Source organism: Megascapheus bottae, chromosome 7 (assembly GCF_031878675.1).
Source record: "Megascapheus bottae isolate mThoBot1 chromosome 7, mThoBot2.hap1, whole genome shotgun sequence".
In the NCBI taxonomy this organism is placed as follows: Eukaryota; Metazoa; Chordata; class Mammalia; order Rodentia; family Geomyidae; genus Megascapheus; species Megascapheus bottae.
Window position 1 is genome coordinate 40,848,154 of NC_143515.1, and position 17,673 is coordinate 40,865,826.

General features: G+C 34.4%; 1 protein-coding gene across 1 annotated transcript in view; it reads right to left on the reverse strand.

Annotated features, from left to right (window-relative positions):
* The window catches only part of Ehbp1 (EH domain binding protein 1), a 283,776-nt gene that overhangs the window by 134,848 nt on the left and 131,255 nt on the right, over positions 1–17,673 (reverse strand). Inside the window, exons 8-10 of the mRNA XM_090336837.1 lie at positions 14,845–14,949; positions 14,106–14,228; positions 8,284–8,521 (exon numbers count right to left, since the gene is read on the reverse strand). Coding sequence (XP_090192963.1) covers positions 8,284–8,521; positions 14,106–14,228; positions 14,845–14,949 — 466 coding nt within the window. The remainder of the gene's footprint in view (positions 1–8,283; positions 8,522–14,105; positions 14,229–14,844; positions 14,950–17,673) is intronic.

Below are 17,673 nucleotides of genomic sequence, written 5' to 3' on the forward strand. Positions count from 1 at the left end.
ACATAATAAAAAGGAGTTTTATAAGTTCTGACTAATACATTTAAAACACCTACATGATACAATGATATTTTTAGTCATCAGTTGACTGCATATAATGTGGCAGTCTCATAAGACATCATATCCATGATATTGTGGTTATCTTGGTGTGTATAAGAATGTTCTAGGGGGTTCATACGACATAATTGGGCTAATAAAACAATGCATTATTAAGCAACACATGACTGTTTGCTTGAATGGTACTTGATATTGGGAAAATTATTTAAGGAATTATCAGTTTCCATGTTCTGCTGGTCATGTATAATTTGAATTATCTGTTTCGGGATTCTGAATATTTGAAAATATTCAAATCTCATAGAAATTATTTTTATCTTCATACTATATGCTTTAGTAATATATTAGTTACATGATTAACTTACTGGTAATTGAAAAGCGAGAGCATTTATATTAATTATATTAAGCAAGAAGCAATTGGACAAGACTGATTTTAACGACATTACTTATTGTTTAAAATTTTATCTAGGAAAACAAATTATAGAAAGATAAACTCGAAGTTTGTTAGTTCTGAGCTAGATTACTTAAAACATAACTGAAAAAGTAATACAATGTGAAACAGCTAGATAGTAAAATCTGTAGTTGTTTCCTCACATTTTCAAAATCTGTGCTTTACTGGAAAAACAATCCATATGCATTAAAGTGAACATGCAGCTTCTCTAAATAAAATGTAATGACAAGTTTCCTTGAGGAACAGACACACAGTAATAACACGAATGTTTGCCTATGGGCTCTCAAAAGTCATTTGATAAATGTTCTAATATTTCCACACATCATTATAATAAATTTATGTCAATGAATATAGGAAGAGTATAGTATTGGAAGATGATTTATAGAAGCTTTTCACTTGTTAACTGGTCTTAAGTTTATTATTGAAGTAAGAATAAATTTTGGAAATGTCTGCTACTGATTATACCTATAAACTTCCAGAGAGAAAAGATGAGCAATACCAAGGAAGTAATTAACAATCCATGTTATTCCTAGGCTAGCACATTAGCTGATATAAAATCTTTTGAATTCCTATGAATATTCCTACAAAAAACCCTGAATTGTTGATAGGTTCCCACTGGTAAGCCCAGATGATTGAGCAACTTAAGAGTGCTTTTTATTCATGGGAAGCTTGTATAGACTTTGACTTTCAGATGAAAAAAGAATGGTCGAAAAGGAAACACCCAGTGATTCTGATTTTAGTTTTCATTAAGGCCATTTTAAAAGTTTAAGCAAACATTAGCTGTCTTTTAAATTTGTTAATTCAAGAAGGCAGGGTGTGTGTGTATTGTGTAATACTCATGCATCTTGAAATGACGGAATGCTTGCACTTATAGATTGTATTTGCACTCAAATACTCTAGGTGTGTGGCTATTACTCAGCACCTACACCACCCATGAGAAATTTATTTTGATCATACATAGCTACTTCAAAGAAAAGAAATACAATAACTTTAGTAGGAGTTGAATCAATTTTTCAACTATATAGTTTTAATTAGAACTGAGAACTCAACCTGGGATTGAAATCAGAGAATTATGGCATCGTTCTAAGTAAATATGAAAGTTAGGACTTCTTAAGCTTTAATCAGAATAGACCCATACTGTGGAAGCATGCAAGAGTCATTATATATTCATACATATGTCATATCACATGTAAGAGTCATTATATATACATACATATGTTCTATAAAGTAAAAAAATGTTTAAACCCACAATTCCAGAACAATAAAAACATTAACTCCTTAACTCTTTCCAAGTACCAGAATATTTTAAGTTTGTCAGTATAGTTCCATTGAATTTCATCTATTTAGGTGAAAGAGTCCCTGTGCTCTAGTGCATTGCTCATTTGAGTAGTTTAATGACCCTTGCTCTACTTGTTAACCTCTGAGTCAACAATGCCCCTTTATAAAGTGCAGCACCTAGAAGTAAAACAGTTCTCAAAACAGGAGCTGACAAATCTACTGTAGATTACATTCCTCCCTATCCACAAGTCAATAACTCTCAACTTTTATTCATCAAAGGGGCTTTTATTTTTTTCAGTCCACATATACCCTATTTTAAAAAATATTCCTATGGTTAAGACGTTTCTCCAATATTTAAATATTGGCACTACATTGAAATTCATATATTTCCAAGGCAAGCAAAGACCCATTACAAGTAAACGTATCATTTATATTATTTATTATTAAGTATTTTATAGCTATCACTTGTCTCATATCCATTATTGAAATAAAAGAGATTCAGAGGCCCAAGAATTCCTAGTATGGCAATTATTCATGTGATGTGATATTTCTGCTAATACAATCAAATAACACTTTTCTTATTAAAACATTTTTAGTTAGCAGTCATTGATACATAATAATAAATGGTCCATCCTTAGGTATAATTTGGTGAGTTTTCTTTCCCTTATATATACAGTTGTAAAACCTGAACACCACAATCAAGATAAAAATATTTCCATTCCCACTAAAAGTTCCCTTTGAAAAATATCCCTTTAAAGTCTTTCCCTTTTAGTTCTGATCAAGAGGCTTTTTTGAATACTCTAAAATTTCAAATAAATAGTATCATGTAGTATGTCTTTTTTTCTGGTCTGGCTTCTTTCAATCAGCACAAAATAATTCATGAAGTAATATTTTCAAAATAATACATGAAGTAATGTATAGTTTGTCTTCCTTTAAAATTTTTTTCCTTTTATAATCTTCCCTCCCTCCTTGCTTCCTCTCTTTTTTTCTCTTTCTCTCTCTTTCCCTCCCTCCCTTTATTCCTTCCTTCCTTTTGCCAGTCCTGAGGGTCTGGGAACTGTCCTTGGGCTTTCTCAAAGCTGAAGCTCTATCACTTGAGCCACTGCACCACTTCCAGCTTTTCCTGTGTATGGGGTACCAAGGAATCAAATCCAGGGCTTCATGCATGTTAGGGGAGTGTTCTACCACTAGGTTATGCTCCCTGCCCTGAGTTTGTCTTCTTTATTACTATATAGTATTCCCATTGTGTGGATACATTGCAGTTTGTTTATTAATTTCCCTATTAATAAACATTTGGCTTTCCACAGTTTTGTTATTAAAGTAAAATTCATATAAAAGACTTTTTACATTTTCTTTCATTTTTTGGGTGAATATCAGGAATAGACTGGTTAGGTTGTATGTATCTTTTTAGATATATCACATTTATTATTTGTTTTTACACAGGAGAGGACTGAACTCAGGGTCCTGCATTTGGTAGGTAAGGGATCCTCCACTGAGTTAAATCCCCAACCCTTATCATAGGTTTTTAAATATACATATATATTTATATAATTATATATATGTAATTCTATACTGTGGAGCGTTCACTATAGTGTGGGATTTTGCAGTATATATAGGTTTTTACATAATATTTATTATTTTAATTATTTTTGTCTAAAAATTTTAAATGTAATAAATTAATAATGTAATAAATTAAAAATGTAATAGGAGGGTGAAAAAGGTTTCTAATGCCTTAAACATAAATAAATAATAAAATAAATATACCTAATGCAGGTGTCTCTGGAACTTAATTCCCACAAACAGTGAGAGATATCTGTACTTTAAAAAATATGTCTTTGAATATGTAGGTATAATAACATTTTTCTCTATTGATATACTATTTTGTCTTACCAATGTTTTATTTTTATTATACAGGTAATGCTCATGTTTCTTTAGATATTTTCTGGAGGATTTTATTTGGATACTTTTACAGGATAGTTTCCTTTTCTTCTTTTTTGGTGCTAGGGATTGACCAAGGACCCTAAACTGTGGCTATATAACCAGCCCTTGAAAATGGTGTTTTTTAACTTCTTGTGTGATGGGGATGGAGGGGACAGGCGAAGGAGGACATGAACTCAGAACCTTGAGCTTTCACTTGGCTTGTTTGCTCAGAGCTGGTACTCTATCACTTGAACACTTCTCCTCTAGTTCATTTCTTTTAAAGTACTTATTTCAGAAAGTTTACTAAAGTATAGAAAAAAAGTAATTGAATTTGTATGTTGATCACGTACCCTATAATTTGTTAATTTAGTTTTAAACTCTTGTTCTTTTTGGAAAGTGTTGTTATCTGTGAAAAAAAGAAGGTACTCTATTTTCAAGTAAAATTATCTATGAGAATGAGAATAGCAAAACTGAAGTCTTTATACTAAATAGTCATACATTTTACTTCTTCATATTTTATAAAATTCATCTTACAATAATATTTGCTATTCTGGGGAATACAGGGGTTTGCCCTCAGGACCTTATACTTTCTCATCTTTCCTTTCTAGATATCAGCTTTATCTTGAATCACACCTCCAGTTCCAGCTCTGCACTGGTTGTTTTGGAGTTGGAATCTCATGGACTGTTGTGTCTGGGCTGGCTTCAAATCCCAATTCTCAATACAAACATGAGCTACTGGTACCTGGCTTACTTTACTATTTCTTTTCAATAAATAAAAAGGGTTTGGTTATAAAGATTCCCTTCTTGAATACTTACTGGTTAAACATGACATTTGAAATATGATGTAAAAATCAATGTTAATTAATTCTTTAATTAAAAAAGGACTGGTTTATTGTAGTTCAAAAACATATACAGAACATTCAAACATTTTAAAATTAAATCTTAGAAACAAAATGTCAACATTCAAGCAGCAATACAATTTACAGAGAACACTCAGAAAAGTAATTTTTGGTGTCTAATCCAGAATATAGGTGAGGTTCATTCAGTGGTGAAAAAATGTTAAATACTTAAATAACCTTTTCAAAGACATTTTTAAGAATAAGTCAATTATTATAAACACATAAACGTATTTGCCAGTTTTTCAGTTCTTTGTATAGATCCAAATTTCATTCTTTCATTGGTTGTGGGACTTGAACTGTGGGCTCTTCAGCTTAAGGCTACTGCCCTATCCCTTGATCAACAGCACCACTTCCACTTTTCTGGTATATAATTGGAGATAAGAGTCACATGGACTTTGTGTCATGGCTGTCTTTGAACTGAGATCCTCAGATCTCAGCCTCCTGAGTAGCTGGGATTACAGGGGTGAGCCACCACACTCAGCTAGATCCAAAATTCTTTTCTTTCTTTCTTTTTTTTTTTTTTGGTGGGTCATGGGGCTAGAACATGTTCTAGGTCTGGGCACTGTCCCTAAGCTCTTCAGCTCAAGGCTACAGCCCTACCCCTGTGCCTGGGCATTGTCCCTGAGCTTTTCAGCTCAAGGCTACTGTCCTACCCTGAGCCAAGCTCCACTTCCCATTTTCTAGAGGTTAATTGGAGATAAGAGTCTCAGGTCCTTTTGTGCCTGGGCTGGCTTTAACCGTGATCCTCAGATCTCAGCCTCCTGAGTCCTTAGTAGTATAGGCCTGAGCCACAGTGCCTGGCTCTAGATCCAAAGTTCTAAGTAATGCTAATTTCCTCTTGCCTAAAAGACTCATTTATTAAAAACATTATCTGGGGGCTGGGAGGGTGGTCTACTAGTAGAGTGCTAGCCTAGCATGCACCAAACCCGGGGTTTGATTCCTCAGTACCACTTACACAGAGAAAGCCAGAAGTGGTACTGTGCCTCAAGTGGCAGAGCATTAGCCTTGAGAAAGCTTAAGGACAGTGCTCAGGCCCTAAGTTCAAGCCCCAGGACTGGCAAAAAGAAGGAGGAGGAGGAGGAAAGAAGAAGAGGAGGAGGGGGAGGAGAAGGAGAGGGAGAGGGGAAAGAGAGAGAGGGGGGGAGGGAGAGGGGAGAGAGACAGAGAGAGATAGAGACAGACAGAGAGATGAGAGAGAGACAGACAGACAGACAGACAGACAAGCCATTTTCTGCAGAGCATGTCTGAGAGTAATTCTTTCAGCTTGGGATGTATAGAAAAGTTTATTTACCCCCTCCCTCCCTTTGTATTGACAGGCTTTCATTTTCTTTTAGCATTTTAGAAAATGAACCCCACTTTCTTCTGGTTTGAACTGCTTGTTTTGAGAGACTTTTACAGTGTTCTTCATGTTTCTTGTGCTTAGATTCATTGTGCTTCATGGAACTGTAGGTTTATATATTTTTTTCAACTTCTAAAACTTTTGACTATTACTTCTTTAAGTATTTTCTATTTCCTTCATTGTCTTCCTTTTAGAACACCAATTACACAATGTTAGGCCACTTGAAGTTGTCCCAAAGCTCCTTTATTCATTTTCTTTACCTTCTTTTTAAATTTAGAAGGTTTCTATGGTTATTTCGAGGTTCACAGACATGCTTTAGTATGAGATTAGTCCTATCCAGTACATTTTTCATCTTAAGACTTCCTATCTCTCATCTCTAAATATAGTTTGTTTGTTTCTTTTTTGCCAGGTATGGGGCTTGAAATCAGGCCCTGAGCACTGTCCTTGGCCTTTTCTCAAGACTAGAGCTCTACCATTTGAGCCACAGCACCACTTCCAGCTTTTATCTATATATATGGTATCGAGGAATTGTATCTGGGTCTTTGTGCATGCTAGGCAAGCACTCTACCACTAGGCAATGCTCCCGGCTCCAGTCTGGACTTTTTCATATCGTCCATATTCATGTTTTTCTTTCTTTTTCTGAAAATCTGGAATGTATTTATAGTGCTTTTTTTTTTTACTACACTTGCTTATTAGTTCCATTATCTGCCTCATTACAGCCTCCTTATCTAATAAGTACAAATTCTTATCATGGTAATCACATTTTCTTGCTTCTTTACATACCTGATAAATCTATGAGGGTTTATCAGACTATAGACTTTAACGTTAGAACTCTGGTTTGGTTTTGGGGTTCCTTAAATACCTTGGGGCTTTGTGTGGGGTATAGTTAAATTGCTTAAAATTAATTTGATTCCTTTGGACCTTGCCTTGAGGCTTTTTTAGGTAGATACAAAATAGCCTTTATATTAGGCTCAATTTATATCTTCTAAGGCTATACCTTTCCTTATGGCTGAACAATACTCTATTTTGTGTTGGTATATATCAAGTTTTCTTAATCAGCTCATCAGTTGTAGGGCATTGGGCTGTTTCCATAGCTTGACTATATTAATAGTGCTGCAATGAATGTTGATATACAAATACCTCTGTTGCTGGATACTGGTAGCTCACGACTGGAATCCTGTCTACTTAGGAGGCTAAGATCTGAAGACTGTAGCTCAAAAGCAGTTCAGACAAGAAGGTCCAGTGATTTTTTTTTTTTTTTTGTGGGTCATGGGGCTTGAAATCTGGGCCTGGATGCTGTCCCTGAGCCCTTCAGCTCAAGGCTACCACTCTACCCCTGGGCCTGGGCATAGTTGTAGAGCTCTTCAGCTTAAGGCTACCACTCCACCCCTGAGCCACAGCCCCAACTTCCCATTTTCTAGTGATAAATTGGAGAATAATCTCACAGTCTTTTGTGCTTAGGCTGGCTTTGAACCGTGATCATCAGATCTCAGCCGCCAGAGTAGCCAGGATTACAGGCGTGAGTACCATGCCCAGCTTTCCAGTGAGATTTTTATTTCCAATTAATCCCAGAAAACCAGAGGTGGAATTGTGGCTGAAAGAGGTAGAACACTAGCCTTGTGCAAAAGATCTCAGGGATAGCACCCAGGCTCTGAGTTTAAGCCCCACTACCAAAACAACAACAATAGCAACACATGTCTCTATTATATCCTGACATATTTATTTTGGTGAATGCCTAAGAGTGGTATCATTGGATCACAGGGTAGTTCTATTTTTAGTTACCCCATGCTTTTAATTTTGCTTTTAGGAAACAAAGACATGATCTATAGGTACTGCATAACTCTTGATTATGATGTGAACATATTTCTTTATATCTCCACCCTACATTTGAGCAAAATGGTAGCTCTAATAACATTATCTACCCATAACACTATCTAATTCATAGTGAGCTTTTGATAACCACTCATTTATTAATGTTATGATCTTATCATCTGGCATTTGAACAACTCTCAATGAGTCAGCATCAGAACAATAGTAATAAAGTACAATGTCCCATAGCATTTGATTAAAAACAACTAAATGTGATTTATAACATGATTTCTATAGGAAGACACAATTGAAATTCCAAGCAGAGATTTGATAAGAAATTTCCCTTATTTGTAAGTTTACATTAAATATACACTCACATGGAAGAGAATAAAGGCTAAGACTATAAAAAAATCAGATAGGAAATGAGTTAGATAGTACAAGATCAACTATAAAACACTTTTCTCTATATTACAGGAGGATCTCTTTACTTAATATACTGAATGAACTGTGATGGTAGCAAAATAAAATGTACTCACTCATCCAACTCTTCTTCCGTTTTAGAGCTATCAGCATAGAGGTACTTGCTCATGTCCACAGGTCTTATATTTTTTCTTTTCGTAGACTGGGGAGGAGAATCCTTTATAGTTACAATAGTGTCTGGCTCATAAAATGGATTCAAATACTGTGAAGTCTGTACAGCTTTAAAGGGATTATAACTGCTACTACAAAAATATTCTTCTGGATTTTTAGGTGAAGCTTTTTCAGTCATTGGCTCTATAAAAATAATATCAAAAGATAAGTTAAATTAATGGCATATGATATTGTCTTATATTTTTAGTATTTTTAAGAATTTCGAGCTTGGACTTTGCATGTGGCTCAAATGACAGAGCACTAACCTAGCAAGAATGAAGCCATGTTCAAACCTCCGTACCATCAAAACAAAACAAAAATTTCACCCTTAAATTAATAAACTATGGGGCCAAAAGAGTATAACATACCAGTGAGGCTTAGCACCAGTGGTTCATGCTGGTAATCCTCGTTACTTGAGAAGCTAAAATTGTTAGGATTGAATCTTACAGCCAGCCCAGGCAGAAATCAATGAGAAGCTGGCCCGTGCACATATCTGTTATCCTAGCTACGGGAAAGCCTAACATAGGTAGACTGTGAATACTCAGGCAGGAGGCAATCTTTTTTTTTTTTTTCTCTCAATAATCAGTAGCAAAAACCATGGCTGGAGGTATGGCTCACTAGTAAGAATGTCTGTAAATATGAGGTTCAATATCACAAAAAAGCAATTATGAAACAAAAACGTATTTTATGCAAAGCAAAAATGTAAAATTTATGATATCTGTCTACTTCTTTTGATTGGCAATCCCTTTACATTGGTAATGTTTTATAACAGCTTTTGGAGATTCTAATAGCATTCACCTTGGAATCTGGGGCTATAAGGGTCCAAGGAGAATGCCTGCCACTGAAGATAAACCAAAAATGCTCAAGATACAGATAATTCAGTTGTTTTTTGTTTGTTTGTTTGTTTTTGCCGGTTCTGGGCTTGGGCTCAGGGCCTGAGCACTGTCCTTGGACTTTCTGAAGGCTAGCACTCTACCACTTGAGCCTCAGCACCACTCCTGGCTTTTTTCTATGTATGTGGTACCAAGGAATCGAACCCGGGTATTCGTGCATGCTAGACAAGCACTCTACCACTAGGCCAAACTCCCAGCCCCGATAATTCAGTTTTGTATTGCAGATGTTTGATCTATTTTTCTCATAACCGGACTTCTAAAGACAATCATCTCAACAAATCTGAAATTTTTGCTTTTTTAGTTAAAATTAAATGTTTATTTTGCTTTGCTTTTGGGACACCATTTCATTTATTTTTACAAAATTAACAGCAGGAAAACACTCAGTAGACCATATAATATTGAATATAATTGTGTTAAATGTGAGATTGACTGAGAACTTCTCCACACTAACTGAGATGTGTAATGGACATGGAATTTAAAATTTTGTTTTTGAATTTTACGTATTTATTACACTTGGTCAAGACACATGCAATAAAAATTCAACCATTGTGGTATATCACTTTGGGACATTTTATACTTCTTTATATTAAGTTTTCTTACAAATAGAAATAATTTTAAATTTTTTCTTGATAATTACATCAGCACAGACTATGTAGGTATCCAAAATTTTATTTTGGACTCTATAGAATATATACCCATACATCACTAAATTTGTTTTCTCTAAGACTCTAGACAACATATTTCTGTATGTTGCAAACCCTTACATTTTTATTTTACTTATTTATATTTTTGGTGCTGGGCATTGAATACAGGGCTTTGTACATGCTAAGTATATACTCTAACATTTAGCATTAACATTTAACATAGTCCTAGCCCCCAAATTACATTTTTAGAGATTTTAATGAAAATATTTTTCCATAAAGTTGTATCTAATAATTAGAATAATATAAAGATCTATAAGCTGGGGGGTGGGATTTTGGCCTAGTTGTACAGTGCTTGCCTAGCATGCACGAATACCGGGGTTTGATTCCTCAGTACGACATATACATAGAAAAAGCCAAAAATAGTGCTGTGGCTCAAGTGGTGGAGTGCTAGCCTTGAGAAACTCCAAGAACAGTGCTCAGGCCCTGAGTTCAAGGCCCAGAACTGGCAAAAAAATAATAATAAAGATCTATAAGCTGAAAATATAGTAAAATCATACTAACTAGCATACTCATAGACTTGTTATACTAAATTATTCAATATTTTAATATTTAAAATTTCAACTTGAAAGCAAATTTTATAAAATTTTCATAAATCTGCAAAGCATTTTAGAGAGTAAAAAATAACAGTATATTAAAAGTAATTTTAGTCAGGCACCAGTGGCTCATGGTTATAATCCTAGCTACTCAACAAGAGGAGATCTAAGAGTCATGGTTTGAAACTAGCATGAGAAGAAAAGTTTGTGAGACTTGGATCTCAGTTAACCACAAAAGGGTCAGAAGAGGAGCTGTGGCTCAAATGGTAAGAAGCTAGCTTGAGGGAAAACAAAACCTAGGATACAGTCCAGTTCTGACCTCAAGTCCCAACACTGGTACCTCCCTAACAAAAGTATTACCAGAAAGTAGAACATTGTTTTATGAGTTATGTTTCAACTTAATCTGATTATTATTTTTAAAAAGTTTTATACATGACATAGTACTTAAATTTTACCTTTTTTTTTTTGAAAATGGATTTTTTTTTTTACTGTTTCCAGGCTGGTCTCAAACACCTGGGCTCAAGTGAACTTCCTGACTGTCTTTCAAGCAGATAGTACTTTTACATTTTAAAGTCAAATTATTGTAGGCATTACCCAGAAAATTTGTTTTTATACTGAAAAGAAAGCTTTTTGAACTAAAATTCTGTGCATCACTGAAAAGTAATTATAAAGTACAATAATTTATAAAACCATAATAAATCAATACTGAAATGAATTTAAACATACCTTGTAATAGACTCAGTTACTGTGTATCTTTGTAACACCATGCAATAGTCAAATACCATTAAGATCTTTATTATTAAGATCTTTTATTACTGAATAATCATAGCACAGATCCTTAAGAAACTGAGAAAACTTGTTAATGGAAACAAAATCTTTACTTCTACTTTCAGGAAAAGGACTGCAAAAAACAATATGAAAGAAACAAAGAAAGAATATAAAATATAGTACAAGATTTGAAGATGAAAGAATAGGCTCCCCACCACGCCCTGCCCATCCTTGCGCCAGCTCAGGGCCTGGGCACTCTTCTTGAGCTTTCTCAAGTAGAGTACTCTACACTTGAGCCACAGTACCACTTCTGGCTTTTTCTGTGTATGAACTCAGGGCTTCATGCATGCTAGACAAGTACCCACTAGGCCACACTTTCCGCCTCACAAGGGAGGTTTTAAGGTAAGATTATTTCACAAAAAAAGTTACCGTATATGTTTAATAACTGTCTAAAAGGGTCACTAAAGTAAATCAGTTAACTGGAGCTGCAATGGCAAAAAGTAAATGAGGAGAAATAAAGTTATAGAAAGAAAAAGCATTCAGTAATTGTAACCCCCCTGTACTTCACTTTTACAATAAAAACAAATAAGAAAAAACATTCTAAACAACTACAACATATTTCTTTTTTCTGAAACACTTTTGTTGACTGAAGATTTAAGTTTTAAATCACAAAAAACTTATTTCTAGATATATACTTCTCTAAAAAGAAAATACTTATTCTAAAGTCTCTAAAAGCCATATATTAAAAGAGAATACCAGTTGCCACATAATTGTCTTAGCTATAAGCATCATTAAAGATTCTGAACTGTATTTTTTTTTTGTCTTCCCCCCCCCCAACCCCGCACTGGGGATCAAACCCAGGACATTGCACTTGCTAGGCGAGCGCTTTGCCACTAAGCTACATCCCAGCCCTATATCACTGAAGAATCTTAATCAGTTCAGCATACCTAATATAAACAGAAACTCAATCCTATCTATTTTGCACAGAAACCAGAGCTATATATATTTAGAAAAATTACTTGTGTCATTTGGAAATGAAAAGCCCAATACTGAAGTCTCAAAATATCCTGACAATGTTTTTCTGATATGTACTCAGATATGTGCAGTCTACAATCAAAGAGAATCTGTGTAGTCAAAGAAGATATTTGTTTAGGAATCTTAATACTATCCTCACCTGTATTTACCTAAAGTTCAAATCATTCAACTATTCCAAGTCAGCTTCCTAATCTACAAGAAGAGGTAGTTAAATTGACTAAGATTTGTTGCAACCTTTATTGAGATTTAAGGTATGTTTACAACATGAGGCCACAAACAAAATTAAATTTATTAATTAAAACTTACTAGTCTGGAGTCTGGTAAGAAGGGAAAAGTAAAGGAATAGATGGAGAACGGATTATGAAAGGATATTGCTCTAACAGAGTGAATCCTGAAGCTAAAACCTCATTTTTACCATGACAGGCAGTAGTAAAATTCTTAAAAGCTCATGAAGATTTCATAAGAGCAGTCAAAAAGATATAGACAGCGGTTAATCATTCTTGCATTGCTTTGAGCAGTTTAATTAAACAAGTCTCTCTTCTTCAACAGTCCTCATCCAAGCTTTAAGAGTTCAAAACTACTTGACAAGAAAAATGACTAGGGCAAGGAAAAAACCTCATTTTTACTCTTTGTATGATAAGAGATAAAGACAGTCAGGATGCAGTAGCTCTTCATTTTCTCTGCCCTATGCTGTCATTCCCACAATTTATTCTCACTACTAAGATTGTAAGCCAAAGATATAGATAGATATAGGGCCAGATGGATAATGAGCATCTCTCACCATCACAATAAAGCTAAATGGAGAAAGAAACTACCTCTTACTACACATCATTATTAGTATATCCCACAGCCTGATATCAGTTAGTACATCTACTACACATGCTAGTTGGGTAAAAATATACTATTATCTCTGACATTGGACTTTGAATGTCTGTTTCACCAAACTAGCACAGAACTAAAAATATAGGAACCGGATAATCGTCTATATAAAACTTTAAAAATAATTAAGTAGAAAAGTATACTAATGAACAATTAAAAACGATATCGAACGAAATATTACTGGGAAAAATATGCAAGTCTTCTGAGTAAATCTTTAAAAAAAAAAAAAGCCGTTTGGCCTAGTGGTAGAGTGCTTGCCTAGCATGCACGAAGACCCGGGTTCGTTTCCTCGGTACCAGATACATAGAAAAAAAGCCAGAAGTGGTGCTGAGGCTCAAGTGGTAGAGCTCTAGCCCTGAGAAAGTCCACGGACAGTGCTCAGGCCCTGAGCCCAAGCCCAGGACTGGCAAAAAAACAAAAAACAACAAAACAAACAAAACAACAACAAAAACTTCTTTAAATAGTTGTACAGAGCGATTTCAATTCAACATATCCTTTTATGAACACAATGCACACAATGCATCTTAATCAAAGTCACTTCTTCCATCATCCTCGCCCTCGTCCCCCAGGCAAATCTCTTTCCTATTCCCTTCTTTTCCTTTTCTTTTGTGCTGGTATACACAGGCTTAAACTTAAGAGCCTGGACACTGTTCCCGACCCCTTTTGCTCAAGGCTAGTGCTCTACCAACTTGAGCCATACCTTTCCATTCAACTTTTCAATGGTTGATTGGGGACAAAACGTCTCATGGACTTTTCCTGCACAATCAAGTTTCCAACTGTTATCCTCAGATCTCAGACTCCTAAGTAGCTAGGATTACAGGCATGAGCCACAAACTCAGATGTAAATTTTTCTTATCCTTGCATTGAAGAGAATTTAACTTACATAACACTGTAAATGTACAGAAAAACTTTCTACCTTCTGAGTCAGGATCTCCAAATGGATTTAATTCTTCCACATCAGGCTCATCAAATGGATTTGAATTCACAGTGGCCAAGTCTTTTTCTGCTTCATCCAAAAAGTTAAGTTTATTGATAAGTTCTGAAAATAAGCATGTGTAAAGTCCATTATAGTTAGGGTGAAGCATAATTATTGATCATTCATGAAACATTTCAAACTTTAGAAATTCACATTAATAATACCTGCAAATGATGAGATACAGTATTTTATCAATAGCAGAATGTCATTCAAGTATTTTGTAGTAAACCAACATTTTAAAACAATAAAAGTACATGTACATGAATTTGAAAATTATATGATAGTAAACTATACTAAAGGCATTTTCATTTGAACTGTATTGATTCAATTTTAGGAGCACAGAATAGGTTTTCTGAAAAATATTTGATTCCCTAATATAGAAGCAATTAGTATGAAAATATATGCAATATATAAGATCACTACAGAAATATGTTATATGATGTATTAAACTCAAAAGATGTTTTTAAATAATCACTAGTTAGGATCTTGATACAAGACTGTGCTAAAAATAAATTCTGTTATCTTACTGCCTGTTGGTGAACTACAAATTACCAAATAAATCACTATATAAAGATCACAGACAAAACTGACAGCTAAGTACAGACAGAAGTCAAGAGGTAGCAGGTCACAGTAAATACAGGCAATCAGAAGCAGATAGAAAGGAGGAAAGCTCTTAGACCTTCAGAGGAACTGGCTGATTTAGCTGAAGGCATATTTGCTTGTTTTATGCAGTCATCTTGATCTTCATCTAAGCTGCTCAGAGCATTCAACTGGTTTACAATTTCTGTAAACAGAAGCCAGTCAAGACAAAGGTAAGGTAAGGTCATTTAATTAAAGAGCAGCAGAAGCCTGCTATTATTTAAAAAGACCAAGGAGAGGTTTGGTTAGTTAAGACAATATTCAGGGATGTTATTTTTGATGAACTTAAACAGATGTAATTAAGTGAATATTATATTGTACTCATATTTTAAAACAAAGTATTTTCTAAAAATTTGTGTTAGTAATAACCATGTTAATAAACAGAAAACAAAAATAATAACCTAGAGATCACTGGCTTTCAGCAATCACATTTTGCCATATGTAGAAATAAATACAAACCTTAGAAATAAAATAATAAGCACCATTTATTTTAATTAATTAATTAATTAATTAATTAATATTATTTTTTTTTGGTTGTGGGGCTTGAACTTGGGATTGGGTGCTGTCCCTGAGCTCTTCAGATCAAGGCTATCACTCTACCACTTGAGCCACAGCACCACTTCTGGTTTTCTGGTGGTTAATTGGAGAAGAGTCTCATGGACTTTCATATCCAGGCTGGATTTGAACTATGACCCTCAGATCTCAGCCTCCTGGGTATCTAGGATTACAGGCACCAGCCATCAGCACCTGGCTTACCATTTGTTTTACAAATATTCTAAACTTAAACTGTTTTAAGAATATATCTACATGAAAGATTTACATAATAAGAATCACATTCTAGAATTAAAAAAATTAACACTAAAAGTAAATGAGCTACTATTTTCTACTTCTATTTTATGTAGAATCTGTTCTTTTAAGGCAACTTCTACTGAAGTACTCACTTTAAGAAATCTTATTATTTAGCCAATTGCAGACAGAGCAAAAAAGATGAGGAAAAGAAAAAAATGAACACAGAATACACTTTGCATGTAACAGTTTAAACAAATTACTTATTTATATTTTAGATGACTTTGCATATATGAAATTATCATTCAATGGATAAAAATTACACAATGTAGAAACAACATATCAAGTCTCTACTAGGATATTCTAATTAATCACTGATGTTTCTAAAGTTCAGCCAGAGAATATTTTAGATTTAGGATAGACCAAATTGATCCAGACTATTCAGTAGTAGAGAAAGAAAATGGTTAGAAAGAGCAGACATTCATAAATCTGACATTAATACTATTGCTTCTCAAAACTACAAATTTATGTTCATGCCAAATTTTATTTGATTATACATTTGCATATTTGTATATTCCTTTAGGCATTCATTTGCTGAACAAATATTTATTTGCTTATATTGCCAAGTCCTCCATTTTTTTTTCACAAGGACAAAAAGAAAAACAAACCTACCATTGTCCTAAAAAAATAAATGGGGACAAAAACATGAGAATGGGTATCAATGTGTATGAAGTAATGCTCCTTCTATCTGGCGAATATAACTGTAACCATCTATTAATTACAATAAAAATGTACAGCCTATAAAGATACAAATAAACATTTAGACTTAATAAATGACTGCTATAATGGTTGGCTATTAGAAATATTATAGACCTTTAAGGAAAATTCAACTGTCCAAAAGTCCTTGTCCAAATAAGAAAATCTATTTTGCATGAGTGAACTGCCTGAATTAGTCAAAGTAAACCATGAAAAACAATCAGTAAACAACCTGAACTGAACTCTATTCCTATCTGAACAGTAGTAAAATGGGCTGACAATCCTGCTTCTATTCTGACTAAACAATTAATTCCTCCATTTTATTCTACTGTTGACTTTAAAGTCAACATTGACTCAACATTGATATATTGACCCAAGACAATGTATCCAATATTTCAGTAGGTGGACTTCATTAATAAATTATACGATTTGCTTCTAATTACCAATCGTGGTAACACTGTAATTTGTGTGTGTGTGTGTGTGTGTGTGTGTGTGTGTGTGTGTGTGTGTGTGTGTGTGTCATGGGCCTTGAACTCAGCCTGGGCACTTTCCTGAGCTCTTCAGCTCAAGGCTACTGCCTTACCCTTGAGCTAAGCCCCACTTCCCATTTTCTAGAGGTTAATTGGAGATAAGAGTCTCCCGTCCTTTTGTGCCTGGGCTGGCTTTGAACCTTGATCCTCAGATCTCAGTCTCTTGAGTAGCTAGGATTACAGACATGAGCCACCATTGTAATTTTTTAAAAAATAAAATTGCAATCAAAGATCAACTATTAAAGGATTATTATTCTTATGAGCAGTATGCATTAGTAGTTAGTAGTTGTGTGTTTTTTTGTTTGTTTGTTTGTTTTTGCCAGTCCTGGGGCTTGAACTCAGGAACTGGGCTCAGTCCTTGGACAATTTTTGGCTCAAGGCTAGTATTCTACTACTTGAGTCACAGTGCCACTTTCAGCTTTTTCTGAGTATGTAGTATCAGGGAATTGAACCCAGGGCTTTGCACTTGCTAGGCAAGCACTCTACCACTAGGCTCTGCTCCCAGCCCCAGTAGCTGTTATTTCTTAAATTTGCAAATGAGTTACTTTTAACTTTGAAAATAAGAATTTTAAAAAGTAATATTAAGAGCTAACATATTAGGTAGTAGGAAGACTGAATATATTATCAGTCTAGTTCTCAGAAACAGCATACTACATTATTAATATATACCATTGACTGTATAATTTGTATCACTTATTTGTCCTATATACCTAGATGTTTAATTGCAAGGTCAAAAAATATACTGAGTGCTCAGCCGAGCACTGTGTCTCACACTTGTAATCCTAGTTACTTAGGAG